Here is a 26,685-nt window from a genome sequence, read left to right as displayed (position 1 = left end):
AACAGAAATCTATGTATACCTCTATATATATCAAGTATCAATTCCTATAGAATTAAAACTAGTTTTAGAAATAACATGCAAAATTGCAAATCTTATAATGTTGAAGGAAAAAATAAATATATGAAGAATAAAATGTTCATTGTTACAGCTGTAACAAAGTACATAAAAATAAAATTGAAACTCTAAGACTAAAAGAATTGTCAACTAAAAGTCTACTATTTATTTTCTTAAAGAAAAATAATCGTGATAGAAATCAAAATATATTACATTTTATATTTTGCATTATTTATATAATATAGGCTTTTATTAATTTGTCAATTGATAATAAATTGTGTTAAAAACCAAAAGGGATACAACACTAAAAGAAAATGCATTTAACATTTACAGCGATTGCCTTCAATGATGTGTTTATTGTTTTGCTTCTTTTTTTTTTCCAAATATTTCTGTAATGAATCTGTCAAACTTTTATTTTAAAAAGGTAAATTATTTTCACAGCTGTCTTTCCTTGTACTTTTTAATAAAACTGAATTAATAATATATGTACATAGATCTATAGAATAGTAAATAAATTTTCATTGATTGATACATGCATTTTTGTAACAGGTAAAAAATATGCAATATATACATAAATTTTCCATTGCCAATATAGACCATTTTTAATTGTGGAGGCATTTAAATGTAGTGTTTTATTTTACCTAACTGATGATTTTAAAATTCTCACCATATTTTTATCAACATTTTAAAATTTAATTATTTATCTTTTTTAGTATCTGGGGAAATAAAAAGCTTATGAAGTGATAAAAATTGCATTAAAATAGAATACAAACTCATAAGGGCAGGGAATTTTCTCTCTTTAGTCCACTCCCATCAACCCCAATGCCTAAAACAGTTCACGAGTTCACCAAATACTTACTGAAAAGAAAAGAAAAAAAAAAAGAATGAGAAAAGGAGAGAAGGAGACCAAAAAACAGAAGAAAAAATTGGGAAATGTGAGATTAAGGGCCAGAAATGAGGCTCTATCACTAACAATGTGGCCTGGATCAAGTTATCAAGCTACCTGAATGACCATCTGGTCCCCTGATTCTGAAAGAAACGTGATGAACAAAACCTAATGTTTAAGGTTTCTTTACATCTATAATTTTACAGTAAATCAACTAAAAAAAGCATCAAATTATATTTTCAAGGTAGTATTTTTTCTGTCTCATTGTCAACAAGAAAAAAAAAAAGGAGAGGACTTTAAAATCCAGAGCCTCAACAACTCCAAATCTCATTATGAGATTATAAGGCTGAAAAGTAACAGGAAAGTTAGCTGACTCAGCCAAAGTAAAACCTAGCCTCTGCTCCTCTCCCCAGAAAAGTTTATAGAAGCATAGTAAAATTACTAAATGTGGATAATTTTGCTCCCAATATCAGAACATACATTACATGTAAGCAACACTATTTGTTTTATAACATAGAATTTCCCTTAGGATACACATTACACCAATTAGAGATTAACATAATCTACCACAGCACAGTGTTTTTGCTTTATCCAGTTTTCTGTTATCACCTAATAGGCACTCAATTAATAACAAACTTTTAAGGCACTTCTGGGAAGGTGGTTGTCTTGTGAACCAATTCATTAATTTACAAGCCACAGTAAGGCGGACTAATGTTCTTCTTCGGGAAATACTACGCCCATTTACACTGAGTAATGTGCAGATATCACAGGCTGTGAAGACGTGAGATTATGCATGGACTATCCACCAGAGAAGCACTCTTTTTTTCATCACAAAGATTTTGCACAGTTTCAGGGCTGGGAAATCCTGTTCAACTTTATGACTATAGCATATTTAATGCTAGTTTTTAGGTCAGTTCCCACTGGGTGAAAGTAGTCTTAGCTAGAAACGTCTTAGAGCTTGAGAGAACTAACCTTCCCCCAAAGCCCTAAAATTAGTAGAAAAGCTCACACTCAACATGAAAGTTGTTGTTTGGTCTATTTATATTTTCTCAGCTCTTTGCATCAAATCTTATGCAGTATTTCACTTCTAAAGCACAGGAAACAGGATTGTAAAATAGAAGTAAATGTTAAAGATTCACAGAGTAGAAAACTGAAAAATTTAAAGGTGAAACAGAGACAAAAGAGTTACAACATAATTAAAGGAGTAAAACAGATCACGGTACGCTTTGGATATTGTGGTCCCCTGAGATGCTGTTTTATAGACAGACTGTTTCTTTTCTAACGTGAAACACATCATTTGGTGAGTTAATGATATAGATAAAATGATTTCATAAAAATTATTTCAGTTATTCATCAGTAAGAATAGCTATCCAATACAGCCAGTGAATCCAAAAAAATACAGCATTTGAAGCTTACTGAGGTAGTTTCCTGTGAGTGTATGTGGGGGTGTAGGGATAGCTCTATTTAATGATTCTTCTACAGAATGGACTTAATTCATGTATTTACTTTTATTAGTCAGCCTTTCACTATAACTGATTGTTGTAGTTGGCTCACAAACTTTATTATGAATACATATGCACATAAATATTTATTTATAAATGAAAAACAGTATGAGTTTTTAAGTTATGTAATTTTAAATTGACTTTGATTATTTACAAACAGCCAGTGTCATAAAGTAATATTTTAAAGGAAAAGAACAGAAAGAGCAAGATGATGAGCATTAAAACTTAGAAATTATACAGGTGTAGTGTATTAGAATAGAATCTTTGAAACATTTAGAATTGATGCCTGCCAATCTTCAGTGTTTGATGTCCAAAATCATTTTGTTGAAAAATTATGATGGATACAAGTTTGACACTTTCAGAGAAGCAGATAATTCTTATCTACCAAAAAATCACTGATTTAGCTTACGAATTTTTATTCACACCCACAAAGAATCAGCTAAATAGCTCTTATTAAGTAGACATTAAAAATCAGAGAGAATCCTGATGGGTAAGTAAGGGACGAGGTAGCAGCTACCTTTGAGGAGGTAGAAGATATAGTAACAGGCAGGATGATAATCCTGAGTTTGGCACTATGAGTGTTAAGAACAAATTTGGTATATATAGAAACCCAAAGATGTGCCCAAATCAAGAAAGTTAGTAGCATACTATAAAAAAAAAAATTCAAAAAAAGACTAAATTGAAAAGCAGTTACATCTTGAAATTCTTGTTTTCTTTTTCTAAGAAAGCATTTAGAGTTGAAAACTAAGTTTTAAAACTTTCACATCTGTCAAATGGGAGCAATGATGGCTGCCCTATTGACCCCATTCAATGAATATATCTAGTATCCTAACTCTAAGCCTAACTCTACACTTAAGCTGGAACATGTGCTTTGTGCCATAGAGGGATAAAGACAGGCAGGAAAAAGAAATCCTGCTCTCAAGAATTTTTAATTTATAATAAGAAAGGACCGCCCAAAAGTGATAAAATAGGAAAAAATAAAATAAGCACTATAGGATCAGAACAGGCTAAGCACACAAGAAAAAAAATTCATTTTGAATTTGAGGGAATTTAGTTACGACCTCACAAGTCAAGTAGTGTTTGAGTTTAATCACAGCTGAGCCTTCAAGAAAAGAGAGTATTTTTTGTCAAAGAGTAGCATGAGCATGATCTTCCCAGAGGGTGATGAGCAGAGTTGGCCCAGGACTGGAAAACCTACAGGCCACAGAGAGAAGGCCAAGTCGAGAGGGAGAACCCTGAATGCCGTGGGACAGTCTGCTTAATCCTATTTCAAGGAGGGAACCACTAAAAGTGTTCCAAGTAAAGACAGCCATGGCCTGTCCTGCACTTTAATAGTATAACTAATGACTGTGTGAAGAGTGGCAAAGGAAGCACTGCTGGAAACTGTTTACATCACTGTGAAACAATCATATGATATTTCACAGATTACAAATACAGACTTCACCTTGTCTCACAATCACCTCATTAGGAGTGAAGGCAGTGACAACAAGATTAAAGAGGAGAGAAAGATACAAAAGATATGATGGTAGAAAACAAAAGCTCCACGATTTGCCTATTGATTAGAGTGAAGCAGAGGGAGAAATACATTTAAGTGACTCCAAGAAGGAAATGTGAACCAGCAAAACTGGTTTTTAAGAATAAAAGGCACACACTTTATCACCAACATAAAAGAAGTCAGGGAATATCGTTCCCATGTATTTTTTTCTACTATTAGTGAGTATCTTTCAGAAAACGAAAACACCCAGAGAGACATCGACAGAAAGACTACACGATGGCTGTGTGCTCTGACAATGGAGAGACAGTACAACTACCAAAAATAATAGTTCGCGCGGGAGAACGGAACAAGCATATGCAAAAACCTGTTTTTGTGTATTTTCAGTAACCATATTGGTGGTGATGGTATTAGTATTGTTATTCTGAGGTTGTTATATTTGTAATGTCCCATAAGGCAATTGAACAATTATGTGAATTTTAATTCTGTCATCCCCAGCATCCTCAATGTGGAAGAAAATAGTTGAAGATATAATACAGGAGGGGTAAATAAAGTCCTACTGTACTGAATTTTAGTTAAATATATCTGTATGAACTCATAAGAAATTTTATTTGTATATATATATGTGTGTGTGTGTGTGTGTGTGTGTATACACACATACACAGAGACACAGACACACGTACTAGTATTTTTCTCTTCATTTTTATCTGTTAAATGAACCAAGAAACAATGACCAACCTAGTAGCAGTAAATATCTGTGGGACCAAGATTGTGATCTTAAAATATACTTCACAAACTAGAGCTTCCTGGAGAAAAGACTAATGGCTGATTCCAGAGGCAGCATTATACAAGATGAGGTTCTGGTCATACAATGTAGCCAAGACTACTGTATCAAAAGGACACAGGAGCCAACTTGAAGGGGCTCTTATTTGCCAAAGATAGGATAATCTGCACTTCAATAATGGTAAAAACTGCAATGCATTGAAATTTATCATTTGTTTTAAATTCATTAGTACATAAGGATATTTTTTAGAAACTATGTAGGTACGCTCAGAGGATAAGAAACCAATTCATTACCTTAAAAACTGGTAAATAATGGAAAAGTGTCAAGTATGTACGTATGTGAACTGCATACTGGGTAACCGAATAGTAGTTGGGAGGAAGTATCTTCTATGAAAGTATTCTAACTGAAGCACAATAAAATTTGAGTATCTTCATTTTGCAACTCCCAGTGAATTAACGGATCTAGGCACTGTGTCAACAGTTGCTAACACCATAAAAATATGCAAGTAGATAATCATGTGTCACCTGATGAAAGAACACAGATCCTACAGTCCTGCAAAGGGATCGAACCTGAGTCTGATCAAGCCTCTGGATCCAGTTTCTAACTGACAGGAAATGCAGAGGATGGAGTAACATGCTGAACTACAGTGAGTATGCAGCCAGCAGGACCCGGACTGTGGGGACTCTGCAGGATGAAAGGCCCAGGCCCGTCAACAAACAATTCTAAAGAAAAGAATGAGCTAGAGGGGGACTTGTAGATTTAAAAATATTTAAAAGATATACCAAACTGAGAAATAGGCAAATTAAACTTGGAGTTTCAGATAGGCCACATAGTGTGACTTCTTGGGGGCTGAGGTGGGGACAGTATAAAAGTTTTATTTCTTGCCCTGTAAAATGGTTACAGGATCTTTGCATTACAAAGGTTCATTAGGTTATATGTTTATATTGTGATACTTTCTGAATCTGTGTTTTAGTTTGCACATCAAAAAATTGGGGTAATTTTAATGTGCATCTACTCACCAATAACACCTCACCCTCCACATACCAAAAGGAAGACTGAACTCTCAATGGCATCGCTGAGCACATAAGCTAACACCTACAACTGACTAGCTTTGATCTTCTTCTTAGTGACAAAACAAAACCCACCTATTAAACTTGTAGTTAGTTAAGTTTTCAATTCCTTGAAGACAAAGGCATCCTTGATGCTTTTTTAAGAAAAGATGGAACAATGGGCTTGACTAGGGGAAGGCAGGGTAGAGAAGGAGAGTGCAAACAGGACAGTGATAACGCGGTAGGTATAAGAAATCTGGGAAAATGCAGGAGAACGTTTTGTATGTGGATACCATGACCTCAGGAAAACACAAGAGCAATGAGGAAAGCAGGCCAAGCAGCCCCACTCTGTCCAGACAGTCGGCACTTAAAGGAAGAGTGGCAGATTCAGCCTCAGAACTGAGACAAGTCATAAGGCCAGTACAGACTCGAGGAGTGGAGAAGCAGACTCCACCTCTTCACAGATGAAACCTGCAAAGATCCCTGGCCATCCTTGCAATCCTGAAACGTTCTTAAAAGTTTTTCTTCCACTTTAATACCTACCAACCTGATGGACTCTGAACTCTTCCAATACCCAGATGAAAAACCTGTAAGCAGAACTTAAGGTCCTCCTTGTGTGTTTTGAGGGCTCATGCGACTGACACTCTTGAGCCAGTTCTCCCCAGTCCTAAACACCTGCCTGGTAGGAGACTAGTCACTTAGGGGACAACCATATTTTTAGATATTTAGTAGCTGATGAACCATCTTATACTCAGGTAATGTTTGGTGAAGGATTTCTGTAATATACACTGCTATAGTACTTAACAGTGTTGTTAGAAAAATATTTCTTAATAAAAGGAAACAATTTGGTAAAGTTAATATAGATACGCTGTTTTCTGTCAAGGTTAAGCCAACTAATTATATAATTTCAAAACTCTATTTTTAAATTCCTTTTAAAGAAAGCATCATGTTTGTAATGCGATGTAAAGAGAGTGGACACTGAGTCAGATAAAACTGGGCTCAAGTCCTGTACCCAACACTTGTTTCCTACCTGTGACCCGAGGTGAGTCCCTGATACTGCAGAGCTCGGTTTCCTCACCTGTAAGATGGCTAGAGTAAGTACTTTTCTTCACAGAGTTAATTAAAGAACTTGATGTAATAATGCTTATGAAACAATGAGTGTTTAATAAATATTGGTATTTAAGTCAGACTTTCAAAGAGGTCTGAATTGCATTTTTCAAAAATAGACTTTAAATGTTTTTATAGGAAATCTTAAAATCAAAACATATCTATAGAATTTAAATTTTAGTTAAACACAGTGCTCAGTTACTAACTACAAATTTGATTTTTCTTTCTCTAAGCCCCTGTTAACCTATAAATGTTTATTTTCTAATAAAATTAATTCTGATTTTTAGAACTACCCATTCCAATTGATGGCGAAAGTTAGGTAGCTTTTAGGAATTAAAACAAAATCCCCTTCCACAGATAGAAAGTTTTCCCACCATGGTCAATGGCCAGGGTACAAGTTAGATGGAGAACAAGGAAGCAGTATTTTATTAAAGAATTTTGAGTGGACTGAGGTATTTAAAATGTATCTCTTCATAGTCTCCTTGTTCCAAGTGCTCAATTAACAGTAGGAAAATACTTTCTCAGTCCATACTAGATCTATGCTAAAGCTAGAGTCTCAGGGAAACATATTTTACTAAAAGCACACAGATGAAAGAGAAATAGAGGGTAGTCAATATCTTAAGATAAAACATGAAGAAAATGCAACAGAATACAACGTATTTTTCATGGGTACCCAGAATTAAAACAATTATAAAAATAGCTTAATGGCCAAATAGAGTGCTAGCAAATTTGGCTGATTGAACCTTGACTGAGAACCTATTTAAGAGGTCCTATCACAGATGACAGAGAGACAAAAATGAGCAAGATATTTCAAGTACTCACAACATAGCAGGAGTATAAACAAGAGCTAAAAGCAGGAAGGACTGAGAACCTGGGTAGGCACGCACTGGAAATGCAGAACAGAGGCACCTGATTCAGACTGAGGCAACAAGGGAAAGAGTACAAGAAGATGAAGAAGCAAGAGACAGACAACTAAGAAGAGGAGAAAAGGTGTTCTAAACAAGGAAGCTGCTTATGCAATAGCTCGCCAGTAAGAGAGAACTCAGTGGTGCTCAGGAAACTCGCCGCAATTCAGTATGTTGACAACAGAGTAGGAATAAGGAATGGCACAGATCAGGCTGGAAAGGAGGGCACAGATCGAGACCTAAATGGCCTCATGGGCCATGCTGGAGTGACATTTTACCCACAGTGTCCCCATTTTATCCTTGTTAGCCAACCCTAACGAGGAGGCTGACGAGATATTTTATATTTTAGAAAAACGGCTGTAGTGGCAGCGTAACACAGAATCGCAGGTGGAACCGAGGACCGACTGCAAGCAGACAGGCCTTTCAGGTGGCAGCCAAGACCCAGGACCAAAATTTTAAGATCAGTGGTCATGGGAAGGGACCCTAAACTAGGGTAAAAAGACACCAGTGAGATAGAAGAAACAAGACTTGGTTTTGAAGGATGGTAGGGAGAGGGTTTGAAATTGAGTCTGAACTACCAGATTGTAAAGACGTATATTTTATCCACAAATCTACAGACTGAGGAACTCTAAAGTGTATAACTTAAACCATAGATAAATGATGTTATAACCACTACTTGGAAAGTTTAAAAGAAGACAAGCATGCAATTTTTTTAAAAAGAAAATAATTGCTTTGCTCTTTATAAAAATGTCTAAATTAACTAATTTCATCATCATCATCATATGTAGAGCAAACCTACCTGGTTCATAGCACAGCATCTCAAAACACAGAAATTTGGATGCAAAAGAAAATAATTTTCTGGGGCTTGGGAAAACCCCTTTTTAGAATTTAAAGCATGAAGCACTTGACCTCTAGTAAGTATATGGGAAGAAATCTTAAATACAACACAAAAATCACAAATTCTCCAAATAGCAAAATATTATACATTCACATCTCACATTATTTCTTTTTGGAATAAAAATAAGAGGCAGATTTTGAATTTTGGGAACCATAATTTGTTTTCTTTGATAACGCACAAATGTTTATAAGAAATAAACTGATTCTAAGTAGCTGATTCTAATTTTAAAATCTTAACCCAAGTACTAGAAATTGTCTTTTTTATATTATTAAGTTCTTTTAATTCTCTTTTCTTTCCTCTTTTACGTCCCCTTCCCCCAAACCTATAACAACATCTAACCCCACCATCCAAACGCTACATAAACAAGCACAGGTCTCCTGGGAATTCAACGTCAGATTGTCTTAGGTAATAATTTCAACTGTGTGATTCCAATAATCAGTGAATACAGAAGAGAAAAGACAAAATGTGAATGCAGCAAAACAAATATCTTAGGAGCTGGGTCTACTGTTAGTAGGGAAATGCCATTTTTATAGTCTCTAAAAGGTACAATATGCTTTGTGGAGAGACTTAGAAATAACCTGACCATTTTAGGCATACCAATAAATCTGCTCACATTAAGTAATTATAGGGTAAAAACTAAAAAGAAAGTAGATATTAAGGAATATAAAATATTCTGTATGCATTATGAACTTAATTTGGAATTCTTTGTGTTTCATAAAAAGTGGGAAGGTCAAAAGAAAAAAAAAAGGTGGAGGTGTAAGAACTGAAAGAACTTCAAATCAAAAAAAGACACGAGCTGCAATTATCTTCATATGCCCTATTTAGAAAAACATCTTGAAGCCACCTTTCAGTGTTAAAAAAAGAAGGTATTTATTGACTACATTTTTTTAATGTTTCATTAATTAGTTATGCTTCAGAACCTATTCATTAAACAACCTTAACACTTTTGACACATTAAAGAATTATGTACCTACCAAGAGACTGTATAGAGGCAAGGATCCAAAAGAATGAACTGCACCTATTTTTTTGGATTCAGAGATTTTAATTAATTTTAAAATGACCTCACCTCTCTATCCTTCCACTGGCAAATACATCAGTATAAGAGAGAGCAAGGCCTACTTATTTCTCCTATCAGGCCAACTTAGACAAATTCTCATTCTTCTGAGGTATACTCAAATGGGGGAAGGGATGCTGTTTCTGTCTGACTCTTACAAGGAAAAAATTTTTTAGACATGATGAAAAAGGACATATTTCAATGCTAAAAAACCACAATGCAATTCAAATAAAGTTACAATGGTTATGAATATCTGTGCACCAAATAACACAGCAACAACACTATAGAACACAAACTATAGGAGGTTCAAAGAGGCATAGATAAAACACATTAAAAATAAGGTACTTTAACATGCCACTCTCAGGTCAAGGATAGATAAAGAGAAAAAAATAAGTAAAGATATTGAAGACTCAAATCAACTTACCCAACAAGGTAGAAAACCTAAAGATATATGTCAGATGATTTTTGCAACTTTTCATTGTTTTTAATTATTTCAAAATTAGGCTACCAAAAAATGAGAAAATAAGAAGAAAAACAGGAGTAGAAGAGGGATGAACAGTCAGCAAAATGTCAGAAGTAATGCTGGTGAGTTACTATTTTCCCCTCTGCCTTTCCTAAAACATTGTTAAGTCATCTTGAGTGTTAAACAAAACATCTTTTTAATTGTAAAAGAACTTATTTTTAGTTTAGAAAAGTCTGAAAACATGTGCCCCCAATGGAAACCACAGCGAGAAGTCACAAAATGGAGCTGATGTGATGATCTACAAGTCAAGAAGCTGGTCTGGTTGAGGAAAGCCCTTCTAGCAGGTTCCATGCCCCTCAGGAGAGGCACAGGTGGCAGCAGGCACCGGGCTTCAGCTGCTTCAAGGGTGGAACCTGTAAACCATATGAACATAAGGGCATATCTGGATCATGGCAGACATACTCTTTGGGGCATGGTGCAGCTGTCTCTCGTGTGTGACATCACACTCCCTCTCCTGCAGAAAGTCACCATGAGTCCACACTCCTAGTCCATAATCTCCTCATATTGCCTTCCTAAAAAACCCAGAAACTGGCAGAAGGCTGAACACCAAAGCAGAATTCCCAAAGCTTTTCGTCACAACTATCTCATCATTGATGACCCAAATCACAGATTCCATGAGGATAGTGTCTTTGCCCAGCATCATGGCACCTAGGTAACCCTTTGGGCCCATTTGCAGCCTCTCCAGCGTCATGCCTCGCCACCTGCCACTCACTCCCAACTTGGGAGATCACTTCCGTGTCCAAACTTTTTCTTTTTTTAAAACAAAAACATTCTGCCTTTTGGCTGAACTAATCTTTGTTAGAGGCCCATGGAATAAAGGAAAGAAAGATTGCCAGAGAGGTGTACATATAATTTGACTCCTTAAACCAAGAGATAAATCCCAAGATTTTTGAGGAGGATAAACAAAAAGCACTCATGCAAAGAAGTAAAATGTGACAGATATATGATGAGACTGGTTCAATACCCAGGGGCCTGTGTTCATTTTTACTGTGTCGCTGGGCAAAACCAGCTACCATTTTATTTTAAAATGAAAAGAAAATGCATTTTGCCTGTCTCACTGAGCAAATGATTCCAGCTTAGCGGACCCAGCCCAGAGGCACTGCACTCAGAGCTTTCTCCATCCATCTTTTTAGAAAAGAAGCTACCAAGGTGAAGCTGCAATGAAGAAAATGGGGCAAAGCAAATGACAACGGGTGCACAGCTGAAGTAATTTATCACGACGGTACTTACTTTACGATAATATATTTGATGTCTGTTCTCCCACCCACCATTGACGTGAACATGCAGGAAAAGAGAATACACCTGTTTGAAGCTTGTGTTTTATCCTCTTTAAGCAAACAAGAATGGTTGTAGTGTATATATACTCCATTTTACCACAAAGGATTGTTCTGGCAAAACGTACACTTTTTACAAAGGATTACATAACTCCTTTATACTTCAGGAAACAAAGCAGAACAAGCACTAAACAGCATTAAACACACCCAGAGTGCTGACTATAAGTGCTATATGAATTTTCTTGCAAAAAAAAAAAGTTTCTTAAAGAAATGTGTGAATAAATATAATATTATTTCTGAACAGTTAAGGAAAGGTTTACAAACAATAGTGTTCAGTCATTTGCAACCCTGATCCATTTTCTGTAACTCTTACGAATTTTATTGAACCTGTTTTCCTATGAAAATGGTCATTGTTTCTCAGTTCTCAGTTCTGTCTTTTTCAAATAATTGTGCTTTTTGAAATTGGTCCTTCATTTTGGGGCTGGATTTTGCTTTTGCAGTTTCTAAAATACATCAGTCAATTTTTTACTTTGGAGAATAAGTGGCATTCAAGCTATGGTAGGTTGACCTCGGTAGCTAAAAAAATCCAATTGTTTAAAAATTGAGCTCATTTTTCATGAGACACAAGCCATGAACAGTGTGATCAAATGGGGGTTGACGTCCTGCAATTCTAACGTATTTTACTTGAAAAAACACAAGGCATGGTTCTCCTCTGACCTCATTATTGTTTTTTTTCTTATCTATGTGGACTTCATGCTGTAGATATTTGAGCAGAAAATGATCTAAAATAACAATTATCAATTTTTAATCAGGAAATATATGTTACACTATCCCCAAGCATGTAATTTTTAAAAATTTTATCACTCACATGTACTGTTACTGCCTTTTTTTGTTAGTACAGCTATCCACCAGATCTCTGAATTGTAGAACAAATTTATTATTAGCTAAATAATTTTCCTGGTTCATAAATACTGATGGGTAGAACCAGCTTTACAAATCTAAATTTACTTGGATTGTGATTACTCCAATGTAACGGGTCAAATGCACTTACCCCCTCATCACTTTCAGCTCTGCTTAGGTCCACTGTGAGGAGGCAGAGAGTGTGAAAATAAGATGCTCTGTAGCCAAGGCCCTAACTCATTCACTACCCAGCTGGGTCAGTTACTAAACTTTTCTGAGTCTTCATTTACACATCACTAAAGGGAAGTGTTAAACTGCACAGGTTCTGTTGTCCCTCTGAGACTAACACTCCAGCTTACTAACCTGCCAATCATTTCACAGACCATTTTCAGTCATACCAATATGGCAGTATGGCCACCTTAGGCTATGATCACCTCTGGTCTAAAAGGCACTGTCCTACTGTTGCCAAAGAAAGTTTAATCAAACCCTCATGCAGCCCATTAAGCTGTGACCAGTACTAATGTTCTTTGCTGAAACAGCATTACTAGTTTTCACTAAGATCCATCATCTCATTAGTGACCCAATTTCCAAAGTCACCAAGCAAAGGAAATTTCTCTTAAGAAACCTGAGAAGTAAAATCTCTAAAACTGTTACGCGTTTGCTACTACATTAGGAAAGTTCACAGTACCTAAAATAGCCACCACCTCATCATCCTGGATGACTTCCAAGGATCCCGACACCACAAAGCAGAGGGCATCCACACTTTCCCCAGCGTGGTAAATGAGGTCCCCGGGAGCACAGTGAATAGTCTGGAACTCTACCGCCAAGGCGCGCAGACAACCATCGCTGGCCAATCGAAAAGCAGGATGCTCATTAAAAACCTTCCGGTTTAGATGAACACAGATATCAGCTCTCATGTCCTTGGGACAGATGGAGAGGACCTGAAGAAAGTGAGAGATGAGTAAGTGAGAAGAAAAGAGAAAGGGACTATTTCAGAAAAAAAGTCATCCAACAAATATTTATTGACTATGACACAGTCTGCAAAACACTGTACTGAGGAAGAAGGTAACAAAATACAGCTCTGCTCTGAAAGAGCTAATAAAGCAGTGGGATGGACTGATGAGCACATGGACTATTACAATACAGCATGCAGTAAAGCTTCGAGGAGGGTATGGATCTCACCATAGTAAGGACACAGTAAAGATGGCCAGGAACAGTCTCAGAAAAAAATTTAATATAATGTCATCCAAAGGAAACTAAAATAAGTCATTGACATTCGTTTTAGACTAGTTGCTGTTTTAGAATTTTTCATAACTAAAGCAAAATTCAGGATAATGGACTTTACTACACATTGGAGGTGGCTTCATGTTAACAATTTATAAGACAAAAGAATCAACAAAAGTACCCTTGCAACTTGACATGCAACTTGACATGGCTGATATAACTCGACATGTTTTCTTCACTCTGAAATGTTTTCATTTTACTAATGAATTCATGTTCAGGGAGTAAACAGGGTATTCACCAGCCTTCTGTAGGGCTTGGGCAACTAGCAATGTCAACGCTGGGAAGGTGGGCACATCACGTTGCATGGCAGTCCTTGCTCATTCCAGTCTTTGACTCCTAAAGCCTACTGAGAGCAACAGCAGAATTCAAGCTCTAAGCATCCCTCAGAGGAGGGAACACACGGCAGAGTCACACTTAGAGAGACAGGGGTGGAGAGCTTTTATTCCCTGTAGCTTTCAGACAGGGTAACTAAAGACCCAAATTAAAATGCACATTATCAGCACATTACCATCAGAACATCATCAAGCGAGATATGATTATAGAACTTAGAACTGTCCATTTTAAAGATTCATGTGTAAACTCACTTAGAATCCCCTCTCAATCCCCTTGGTAAACCATTCCTTATAATCAAAAATGCATTTCTTTGATAGAAATTCAATCCCTCAAGCTAAAGTCTAAGTTGATTTTTCCTTGTTAAGTTATACTGATAGTATTTTAATATAACATAGTTTTCTTTCCTCTACCAATTGCATTTTAACCTTTAAAAAGTTACCTAAGGCTTGGAATACCCCCGGACTATTTTATTTGGGGCTCACTATCAATGAAAAGCTGGTCGCTTTCGTGTATAGAAGACAAGCCCATCATAAATGTAAAGACCATTCATTAAATTATGCTCTCAGTATTTGTTCCCTTAACCTTTCCTAGTACTATGATACTACCTCACATCACTTGAGCATCTCTGGGGTTTTTCGTTTTTTGTTTTTTCCATACTCTTTCGAATGCTTACAGGCAGTAGTGACAAGCTCACCTATCCTTCTGAAAAATTTCATCTTTGAGGAGGGAATTCCTCACAGGGCTATAAGAAGCAATTGGCACTTTCTTTCTAGATCAGTTATTTTCCGTAATGATATTACGTTCTCTTTACTATATTCCCCTTTAGTGACTTCTGACAATATCAGCCATTCAGGAGGCGCTTATTGAGCTTCCACTATGGGGCATGCCACTGCATTAAATTCCTGCAAATAGAAGGGTAAATCAGATGCTGCCTTTGTTTTGGGGGGGCTATCCATGAAGTAGGGTGAGGTAGGCACGTAAAGAGACAATTATAGTACAGTGAGAAAAGTGCTATGACAGGGGCATGGCCAGGTGACATGGGAGCATGTGCTGCCTAGAAGTCATTTACTACTTAGAGGTACCATGAAAGGTCAGCCTCAAGAGGACATAGGTCAGGGTGAACATCTATCACGTACTACCTCTGTAACCTAAGGGAAGTTATTTAATCTCTCTAAATCTCATCTGTGAAATGGGATGACAGTGTTTATTTCATAGGCTCATTGTAGGAATTAAATGAAAGGACTTGAGTTTAGCCCAATTTAGCCTCACATAATGCAAAGGCTAAAGAAAACTAGCTTTTATTCTCTCTACTGAACATGACTATTCCTACAAAGTTTACTGTTTGTTCAGCCCTCTAAAGATGCAGTTTTTTTCCTTTCCATTTTCCACTACTGCCTGAATTCTGCATCTTGGCTGTTTGATGAGTTTCCAGGCAGAATTAAGTAAGCATTCCAGCATGATCCTGAATATATTTCAAGCTCTAGCTAATGTTAATATTTTTCTCAGGTTGGAAATGAAATTGGTGCTAGGAAAGCAAAAAACATAAAAAAAATTTAAAAATACATACACACGTGTAAACATTATACTGAATAGTTTAACGGGAAAATGGGTCATTCTATTTCTATTCCATTTACCTTACGGAATTTTCATTGTTTTAAATTCATTTTGGTAAAAATAGTCATTTTAAGCCCTTTTAATAATTTCTTTCAAGATTCATACTGCAAATGAAATCTTCTAGTGTTAGCAATATACTCTGTTTAGTGATATATCAAAAGAGGATTTTTATTACATTTTAAGAACACTTTTCCTTTTCTTCACTTTTCTTATGACATTGACTCATTTATTATTTTGATTCATGTTATATACTAAAGTCCAGATGTCATAAAGTGACAAATTAAAACTAAGTGTTAAAATAGACCAAAGTCACGCTTAGTGGCAAACTCCTTCCCAATTTCTAAATAGAGCATTTGCTCTCTCACAATGTGTCTGTCATCGAAATACGAGTATAGTGTTATATTCTTCTGTTAATGAAAGCCCTAATTAAGTGTCTTAGGCAAGGCAAAATTTAGTGTTAAGTGATAAAATTATCATTTGAGATGATTCTCACACCTGGCCAATTGGTCCCAATTTCAATGCACTCTGCCTTGAATATCATATCCAATCTCTTGTGGGTATGTTCCCTAATGGGTATCTCATAGTTATAAACAAATAAAATTACATTTCAGTAGAATATATTCAGTTAAAAGTGACTTCTTTTATTCATCTCCAGAGTTGATTATTTAACCACTCTACATGTCAGGATAGTAATAAAGTAGATTCTTAATTAAGACAATTAAGTTTTCTCTTTGGAAGAACTATGGCTGTACATAAGGGATCATTTTTAGAATTCTGCAAACCAAGTGTGAAAAAAAAAAGAAAGAAAAAAAATGCCATGGTCTGAAAAAGAAAACTTTTTTGAGTATATGTGATAGCAGCTCCATTAAACCCACGATCAAGAGGTGTCTTAACAGATATCCCTTAGGCTCCAAAGATCTAGCTTCAACATTCAGACTAGAGAACTCTTAGTAGAACACAAATACAGTCATATTATCTCACTTTCTTAAAAAACTAAAGGCTTGCTCCCCCACCAGATTAATCTCAAGTTCGAAGTAAGCATACAAGGCTCTTTATGATGGGAGCCTCCTGCAGCCACACCCCTTACTACCTTCCTTCAACCCTGCACTCCAGTCTCATGAGATTTCTCTAAAGTTGCCCTGCTCTCTCCTGGATATTTGCCTTTGCATGTGTTGTTCCCTTTGACTAGCATATTCCATCATCTCCTTCTCTGCCTACTTATTCAGCCATCAAAACAGACCAACCTCCCCCCTCAGTCTCTCTCTCTGCCATAAATGCAATTTATGGCAACAGCCCTATCATCAAATTTGGTATTGTACAGTAAAGGGAAATGAGAGTCAGAGGTGTTGTGTTCTGTATTTTTTAAATAATAGCACACAATAGTAACATTACATTATCGCAGAGTTGAAAGGACTCTACTCTAAAGATTTCAAGCTTTTATTCACAGCAATAAAATGACCTTTACTTTTTTAATGAAATCTTGCCTTATGCCCAATATGGACAGTAGATACAAGCAGGTTATGCTGGGTGAGACTCTGATGGGAAGGAAGACTCCTAGGCAGGGGTCCAAAGGACACACTTAGTCATTCCTTTAACTCACGCTCTAGTTATGGGCTAGCTACTTGCTGGCTTCTACACAGGCCCTCCAGCTCCACGAGCAAAATCTCTCATGGTGCCGGTCTCCCTGGAGATTCCAGTCAGGAACACTTTGAAAAATCACCGTTCCTAGTTGGCTAGAGTCAGACGAAAAAGGTTTATCCTCTCTCTTATTCATGCTTTGAATATACTTTATTTTTTATTTTTTTAACGGAGGTGCTGGGGATTGAACCCAGGACCTCATACATGCTAAGCATGTTCGCTACCACTGAGCTATACCCACGCCCCTGAATATACTTTAAAATGTCTTTTAAGACTCATTATATAAAGCATGGGAAATCAAAAAACCATAAAAAAGAAAATAAAACTTCTTCATTATTTACACATGTTTATATAAGTACATATACCATTTTCACAAAACCTGAATCTCTAAAGTTTTCACAGTATAATCACCCACTGTCATATTGCTATCATTTCCCATGCCACGAAATACTGATTTCAAAATGTAATTTGAATCAATGCATAATATTCCCTAATATAATTATAACACAATTAACTTAACCATTGCATTATAACTGGATGTTGAGATTTTTGAATTTCCCTTTCATAAATCAAGTCATAACAAATAACTTGTATATATATAAGACTGTCTAAGGATAGAGGTTTTAGAAGTAAAATTAGTGAGCAAAGTATAAAAAAAAATTTTTTAAGGCTATTGCCAAATTGCTTCCCAGAAAATCTGTACCAAGTTATATTTTGACTGGCAGTGTATGAGAATATCTTACATGATTTTAAAAATCTCTCTCTGAAATCTCCCACTTGCATTTGAAAGAGAAACAAACGGCAGTTTCACCTGAAACAGAAGAACTGTGTAGTGTAATGAGACAGAGGCTGGAGAGCTGCAGTCTTAGTGGAGGCAGTCTCCTACCACTGCTCCCTAGTCCAGTGACCACTAGATCACTGATCTAGACTGATCACTTCTGGGGGGATGTAGCTCAAGTGATAGAGTGCATGCTTGGCATGCACAAGGTCCTGGGTTCAATCCCCAGTATCTACCCTGAAAATAAATAATAAATCTAATTGCCTCCCCCCACCTCCCAAAAATCCCTAACAGACTGATCACTTCTAATCAATCTATAACACATTTCTAATGTGAAATGGGGTTAATGGGGACTATTTTAAGTGTCTGAAGGTAGTGAACTACAGAAGGCTCTCTCTTGAGGTTTCTTACTGCTCTAAAATAAATTATTTTACTGATTACCTACAAAATCCTCTACCAGGAATAATATAGTATCGGCTATGTTTAATAATAATTGATAAGTGAAGATGATCCCCCAGTTTTCTCTCAGGACAATGGAATAAATGCACCGATGACATTTTGATAGGCACTGAAGTCATCGTTCGCATTCTTCAAAATTCCTGTTTTCTTTGATGCAATTAAGTTATGCACTACTAATTAACCTCCACTTGCCAATCCAATCGAATTGGTATTATGTTAGTGAAAATCAGTGGGAAAAGTCAGGCAGATGGCATTAGCACACAGAACGTTTTTACAATCCTTCCTGGGAATGAGGAGCTCAGGACTGCCAACAAATGAAGGAGAGTACTCCACAGGAATTCAGTTCTCATTCATTTTATGGGAAGAAAAGAAAGCTCACCTTATTACAGATTTTTTTAAAGTATAGACAGACAGCCAAGGTAGAGCTGCTGTCTGGATGTTAACTCTGCCAATTACTGGGGGTATCAAAACCTCTAGAGAATTAACTCAGGAACAATGCAATGAAATAAAACCAAAGCAAATTAACTTCCATTATTTAAAAGTAAAAGGTCACATTTAGCAACAGAAGACTGCTATAACTAGTGAGAGATTATAGGCTAAAATTCATAGCTTTCATTTTACACATAAATTTCCTATGACTAGACTTCATATATAAAAGTGAGACCTAAGTTGTTTGTTAAAAAAAAAATACAGAAAACCAATTCTACCAAGTTTTCATGGTCTTGCTTTTCTAGTAAAGTGAGCAGTGAAAAGAAACAAATAGCAATTTTTACCAATCTTTTAACTTGTTAAAGCTGCTGTTTGGGGCTACTAACTTTCCACAGGTAGGACTCTGATGAAATTTAGAGCTTCTACTATTCTCCATTCTCTGTCTCATGTCTGCACTTTTATATGTGCATATATTTGACTAACTAAGAATACTTTTATGTATGTGAAAATATTTTCAAAAAGTTTATTTTTAATGTAATTTGATTAATTATCCAGAAAAGTGTAAACCATCTTATAAGCAATCTGGTCATGATCTTTTGATAGTCATCCATGGCAAACGATGTTCCTAGTGTCTTTAAAAGAATGAGTTCCTCTCATATACTGTGGGTGGAAGTGAATCAATACTTCCATTACCTGGCTATATTGGCAAAAGCTGAATATATATACTATGTGTGTGTATATATATTAAGACCCAACAATTAAACATCTAGGTATACACCCAACAGAAATATGTACATACCAAACCACACAAACAAGAGTGTAGCAGCATTATTCACAATAGCTCCAAACTAAAAATTGCCCAATGATCCATAAACATCAAAATAGATAAATACATTATGGCCATTCACACAATGGACTGTTATTCAGCAATAAGAATGAAAGAAGAAACACCAACAAATAACATAGATAAATCTCAACAATATAACATTGGTTGAAAAAGAGCCTGACACACAAGAGTATTCTCTACCCTAATTTCACTTATAAAGTTCAACAATTGGCAAAATCAGTACATGAAGTTCTTGAAGCCAAGATACAGGTTACTTTGGAGGGGCAAAGTTGATTAACACCTGGAAAGAACATGGGAGGGTTTCTGGTAATGGGGTTTGGGGTACTGGCAAGACACGTGTTCATTTTGTGAAAATTTATCAAGCTGTCCACTTATAATTCTCTCATTTTTCAATACATGTTTTATTACAGTTTTAAAAGTTTACTTTAAAACCACACACGCGCACAAACAGTAACTATGTGAGAATAACAGATATGTTAATTAGCTGGGCTGTAGTAATAATTTTACTATGTGTATGTAATCAAATCATCATGATGTGTACCTTAAATATATACAATTTTAATTTTTTTAAAAAGTTACTTTCAAACAGATAGGTACTATCCAAAGAAAATAAATGGAACAGAAATTGGAGCTGCCAAATTAGTAGTAACAATTATTCCCAGAATGATTGTGATTATGAAAGCTTATGTCTCCACCTACTATTCTTCCAACAGACAGAGCACACTAAAACTCCTAAAGATATGCATCAGGTCTTTTTAAAATTATTTGTGTTATTTATTTATGCAATTAAATATAAACTATAGAAAGTAAAGGTAGTCAAAAGAAGTCATGGAGTAGTAAATGAAATAAAAGATATGTGGGTTGGCTATTTATATTGCTTCTGATTGCAAAAAGAATTTACCTTATAATTTGATTGTATAAGAGACTATATATACATATGTGTGCCAATATATGTGTATATACCTATATATGTGTATATATACACTATTGTATATGTATATATACATATATGTGTGCATGTGTGTATACAGATAGATAAAATCAAGCATATGTAAGATAGCATCTAGAAAGTTGTCTTGAAAAGATTGGGAAATTATTAAGCAGAATAATTAAATGAAATAAAATGCCAACATTTGAACAATTGAGATCACACTGAAATATTTTTTCACAACTCTAACACTCACATATAGATTATAGATACAGTGTATATCTCAGTGAATAGATATATGTAAGATGACTATGTACTTAAACCAGAAACCTTTCAAGGAACACTAAGCTCTTTCACTCACTCTCTCAATATGCTGACATTTATCAGACTAGACCCTGATCAGTATGTTCTTACTGAGTAAAGCCTGTTGTGTTATTATTTATAGTTGAAATAGGATAGCAGTATTAGACAGAGCTTCCTCATAAATTAGACCCTTCACTACAGTAAAGCATCTCAGGAATTCAGCTCTTCTGGACCAGTGGAACAGAAAAAGTGTATAGTTATTTGAGTATTTATATGCTTAAGTATTTTTCCTAGATATGCTATGGAAGTATTTCATGTATAAGTAAATTATAAGAAACAACATATAGACTATAATAAATGTAATTTAAGAAACATCTATAATAAAAATAATTTTAAAAGTTAAGAAAATGAAATGTAAGCCTTAGAGTGAAAGAAGATATTTGTAACATATGTATCTTACAAAGAAGTCACATTCAAGACACATGAAAAACTTCTGCAAATCAATAGGGAAAAGGTAGGCAACCTAATTTAAAAAAAAATAAAGCTTAGACAATTTACAAAAAAAGATTAAATGGTTTTATGATTTTTAAAGGTGTTAAAACTTTAAGTACAGGGAAATATACATTAAACCCATGATTAGATACCAATACACACACAACACAATAGCTAACTGCAAAAGGCTGACAATACACCAGATCCTCAAGAACACAGGGAGCAATAGGCACTATCATATATTCTAGTGGGAACGTCAAAGAGTACAACCATTTTTCAAGACTTTGACAACTTCCAATAAAACTAAACTCCTACCAATACTACAACACAACAATTTCATTCCTATGAACATACACTAGAGACATGTGTAAATACGTTTGTTAAAAGACACATACAAGAATTTCATGGCATCTTTATTCATAATAGCCAAACTGTAGAAGCAACCCTAATGTCCATGAGCCACAGAATGAATGGATAACTTTTGGTATATCCATATAATTGAAAACTCTGTATATACTATATAATTCCACTTATATGAAGTTTTCCATCAAAATAGTGGTTACAGGAAACAACTCAAATGCCCATCAACTGATGAATGGATGAACAAATGTGGTAAATTCATACAACAGAATATTATTCAGTCCTTAAAAAGAAATGAAATATTGATACATGCTAAACATGGATGAACCTTGAAAACATGCTAAGCAAAAGAAACTAGTCACAAAAGACCACATATCACATGATTCCACTTATATGAAATGTCCAGTGTTAGCAACTGTATAGATACAGACAGTAGATTAGTCCTCTCCAAGGGCTGGGGGGAGAGGAGAGCAGGAAGTTACTGATGATGGGGATGAAGTTTCTCTTTCGGGTAATAAAAATGTTCTGGAGAATGGTGATGGTTACACGATCTTGTGAATCTGCTAAAAACTACTGAATTGTACATTTTAAAATGATGAAGTTTATGACATGTGAATTATATCTCAGCTCTTAGAACAGTGCTTACTTCAGAGCTGGGGGCAGCAATTGCCTGGACATGGCATGGGATGAGCCTTCTGGGGTGATAAAAAATGTTTTTATCTTGATCTAGGTAGCAGTTACATGGTATGTACATATATAAAAATGTATTGATCTTTGCCTAAGAGTTGTATATGTTATGTATATGTACGTGTGTGTGTGTGTGTGTGGGTGGGGAGTATCCTTCTATGATACAATAGTGCATGGACAATCATTACTATCACCATTTTACAATCACTAAAAATATTAGCATTAGGCATATTTGGTTAGAATTAAGTTGCTCTACCTATGAAAGAGAACAGGAGACAGAGCCACCAAATTTCATTCAATAATTACATAGTACTAGTATGGAGTGTCTTTTATATGTAAAACATATATAGGAGGTAGCATTAATAGTTACAGTTTTGGCATGCAGCTTGCTTGCCTACCTAACCAGGAAAATAAGACAAACTTAGCAGTCAGTCAGAGTTACAGGGAACGGCTAGCATGTTGCAAAAAAGGAAGCCAACTTTTGGAGAAATAATGGGCAGCAGCTCAGAGGAGGGTATAATTAAGGAATGCTGGGAGAAAGGTGAGCTGGTTCACACAGGCCAAGCCAAAGTGAGAATTTGGCCATTTTATAATTAATCAACTTTATGATTGCAAAACCTCTTTTTTCACTTCATGTAGTTGAAACAGCTTTTCTTAAATGACTGGTACATCACAGTGAATTTCTATCATTAAATGTAGTGTCTATTATCTTAATTAAGTTTGTATCCATGCTGTTGATAAGACCTGAAAACACAACAATGAATACTGCTAGCTATTTCATTGTTTACTTAATAGTATACATGTTGTCATGGTGACTGAACTAGTTCAATGTTTTTAGGACCAAAAATAAACAAACTTTTCTTATTTGCCCATTTAGAAGCACAGGGGAAATACACATTTTTTTTAAGTTTCAGAAATTCCTTCAAAACTCATTAGTATTCTACAATATCCTGGACCAAATTATCATCTTTTTGATATAGCATGTTATATTATATTAAAGGGACTCTGGGGAAGTAAACCCTAAATGAGTTTTGGTTTATGTATTACTTACATTGATACTTGTCACCAATGTCTTAATTGCTGAGAAACTAGACACGTCAGTAATCAAACATGTTGCAATTTTCATTATCCAGAAAAACAGCCATGAATACAAAAGTAGATAAAACTGTCCATGAATAGAAAAGACTGTCACAAGCATGTGAGGTCTACATGTCACAGAAGCCCTCAGACGTCACTTGATCCCTCAATGACCCCTCCCAGAGTCCCAGATACTGCAAACATGATCTAGTTTCTGCCCATGGCAGATCAAAGACAGCAGATTGTTGGAAATTTTGCTGGAGGTGAGTGAGCTGACTGTGAGGAAAAGCAATAGATGAGAGCCTAGTGCCAAAGAAATATTCAAAAAACTAAAACATATGCTGAACGTATGGAAATTAAAATTTAAAAACATAATATCATTTTTAATTTATAAAATAAAATAAGTGTAAATCTAACAAAACACAGACAGGATTTGCATCCTGAAAATTACAAAATGCTGATGAAAGAAAATAAGTAACACTTAAATTAATGGAGAGAGATACCATATTAGTGAATTGGAAGATCCAACATAGGAAATATGTCAGTTCTCCCCAAATTGATTTATAAGTTTAATGCAATTTCTAACAAAGTTCCAGCAAGGTTTTTTTTTTGTAGACATAGACAAGCTTATTCTAAAATTTCGATGGACAGGTGTAAGATCTAGAATAGGTAAGGGCACTGAAAAAAGAACAAAGTAGTAGGAATCACTCTATTCAATGTTATAACATACTATCTAGTTATAATAATCAAGACAGTATGATTTGGCAGAGGAAAGACAGTCTTTTCAACAAATGGTACTGGAAAAACTGGACATCCATTGGCAAAAAAATTTTTAAAGCCAAGCTTCAACATAAATCTTACATCTTATATAAAAATTAACTCAAGATGCATCATGGACTTAAATATAAAATGTAAGACTACAAAACTTGACGAGAATGAAAAGACAAACTATAAAGTGGGGAAAAAACACTTGCAAATCACATATCCAGCAAGGGACAAACATCTAAAATATGACAGTCTCAAAATTCAACATTTAAAAAAGAAGACAATTAGAAAACAGGCAAGAGACATGAAAAAAATGTCTTTTTGAAGAGAATATACAAGTGGAAAATATGTTCCACATTATTAGCCATAAATTAAACCCACAATGTGATTATCACTGCCCACTTAAATAAAAAATAGTGATAACCCCAAATGACGCGAGGATACAGAGAAACTAGGTTGTTCATATACTGCCGGGGAGTATACAAAATTGTATGCTCACCATTACCATATGACCCAGCAATTACACTCTTGGGCCTTCATCCCAGAGAAATGAAAATTAATGTCCACACAAAACCCTGTTCATGAATGTTTATAGCAGTTCTATTTGTAACAGCCCCAAATGGAAACAAAACAAATTTTCTTCAATGGGTGAACAGTTGAACAAACTGTAGTACATCAATGCCACAGAATAACATTCAGCAATAAAAAGAACAAACTAGTGATACATGCAATAATTTGGATGGCTCTCAAGGGAGTCACGCTCAATGAAAAAAGCTAATCTCAAAAGTTTACGTGGTTCTATTTGTATAGCATTCTTGAAACGATAATGTTAAAGAGCTAGAGAATAGATTAGTGGTTGCCTGGATTTAGGAGGGAGGTGGCTGCAGCAGTGAAAGCTTAACACAAGGGATCCTGGAGACGGAACTGTTCTGTACTTGACTGTGGTGGTGGTTACATGAACCTATGCTTGTGATAGAATTTTTTGGTGTAGAACCAAATGCACACATACACACACAGAGAACTTGGCGTGTGTAAAACTGAGCAAGGTCAATGATTCATATCAATGTCAATTTCCTAGTTATGAGGGAAACAGGGTGAAAGGTAGATAGAACCTCTCTGTTATTTCTTACAACTGCATATGAATCTACAACTATCTCAAAATCAAAAGTATTTTTAAAAAGAATGCTAAAAGTTTTGGATTAGCTAAAACTAAAAGTTCTTGCCCTCCTTTTTGAGGAAGGGACAAATATTCCTCCAAACAACCAGAGCCCCTAGAACATCAACTAACAGAGCACTGCGTTCAGTGCTATGAACACACTTCTGTTAAGTGTTACTTTTCATAAATCCAAAAATACTTGAGAACACACCTCAGTAAGAGAACTATCTGTATGCTCTGGATTTACATGCCACTGCTTAGCTGGAAAATTAGCTTAAACTCATCAAGACAACTAAAGTTTGTCCCTCTGCTTCAGGGTAAACTGAATGCCAAACCTCTGACCTGAGGCATTAGCCTCTGGCACAAAGCCAAAGGCTTTTGCCCAAAAAATTTTGCTCTGGGAAATCAACTTGTAATCTTGTAATTTATAACACAGCTTTCTATAAAAATATTCCACTTTAATCTTCTTAAACGCTTAGACACTTCAAAACTATATTGAAAAATCTCATTTTAACAGTTGGTCCTTGGTTTAAACCTGAACAAAATCTTTATGCTATTATTTTTTTTTCATTTAATGAATCCTTTAATGATATGAGCTTTGCAAATTGTAACTAATCTAATAAACTGAGAAAGCAGTATCCAAGACAAGGGAATAACTCCATCCTTGCCTAAATTCACAGAGGTTTTCAGAGTACACTAAAACAGTTCTATCTGTGCTTGCTATTCATTTGCTCATTGACTGACGGTCCCTATGAATCCCAGAAACATGCTGTGTCTTTCAGGTACAGACAAAAAAATATATATACATAGCCACTACCTCCAGAAGCTTCTAGTCTACTGGTTGAGTAACAATTTTAACAACAACTACACTCCTTTATCAGCGAGATACGAGCAACATTCTGGGAAGGCCCAAATACCTGAGTGACTTAAAAGTTATCTTGCCTTGGATGGTCAGCAGCCTGATGCCTATTTGTGAACACAGTATCTAATATTTCAGAGGAGCAGCAAACCAAATATCCTTCTCCTAGGGTTCAAACACCACTAGGCAGGGATTTCAATGTTGTTTTCTTAGATTTAACTGGTTCAGACTTTGAAATAGAAAATGAC

The 26,685-nt window shown here is 35.5% G+C and overlaps 1 protein-coding gene across 1 annotated transcript in view; it reads right to left on the bottom strand.

Annotated features, from left to right (window-relative positions):
• Nucleotides 1-26,685, bottom strand: part of KCNH5 (potassium voltage-gated channel subfamily H member 5) — a 275,077-nt gene that overhangs the window by 55,948 nt on the left and 192,444 nt on the right. The window contains exon 9 of the mRNA XM_010962243.3: nt 13,117-13,369. Within this exon, the coding sequence (XP_010960545.1) occupies nt 13,117-13,369 (253 nt within the window). The remainder of the gene's footprint in view (nt 1-13,116; nt 13,370-26,685) is intronic.

Source organism: Camelus bactrianus, chromosome 6 (assembly GCF_048773025.1).
Source record: "Camelus bactrianus isolate YW-2024 breed Bactrian camel chromosome 6, ASM4877302v1, whole genome shotgun sequence".
Lineage (NCBI taxonomy): Eukaryota > Metazoa > Chordata > Mammalia > Artiodactyla > Camelidae > Camelus > Camelus bactrianus.
This window is presented reverse-complemented; position numbering and strand designations above follow the sequence as displayed.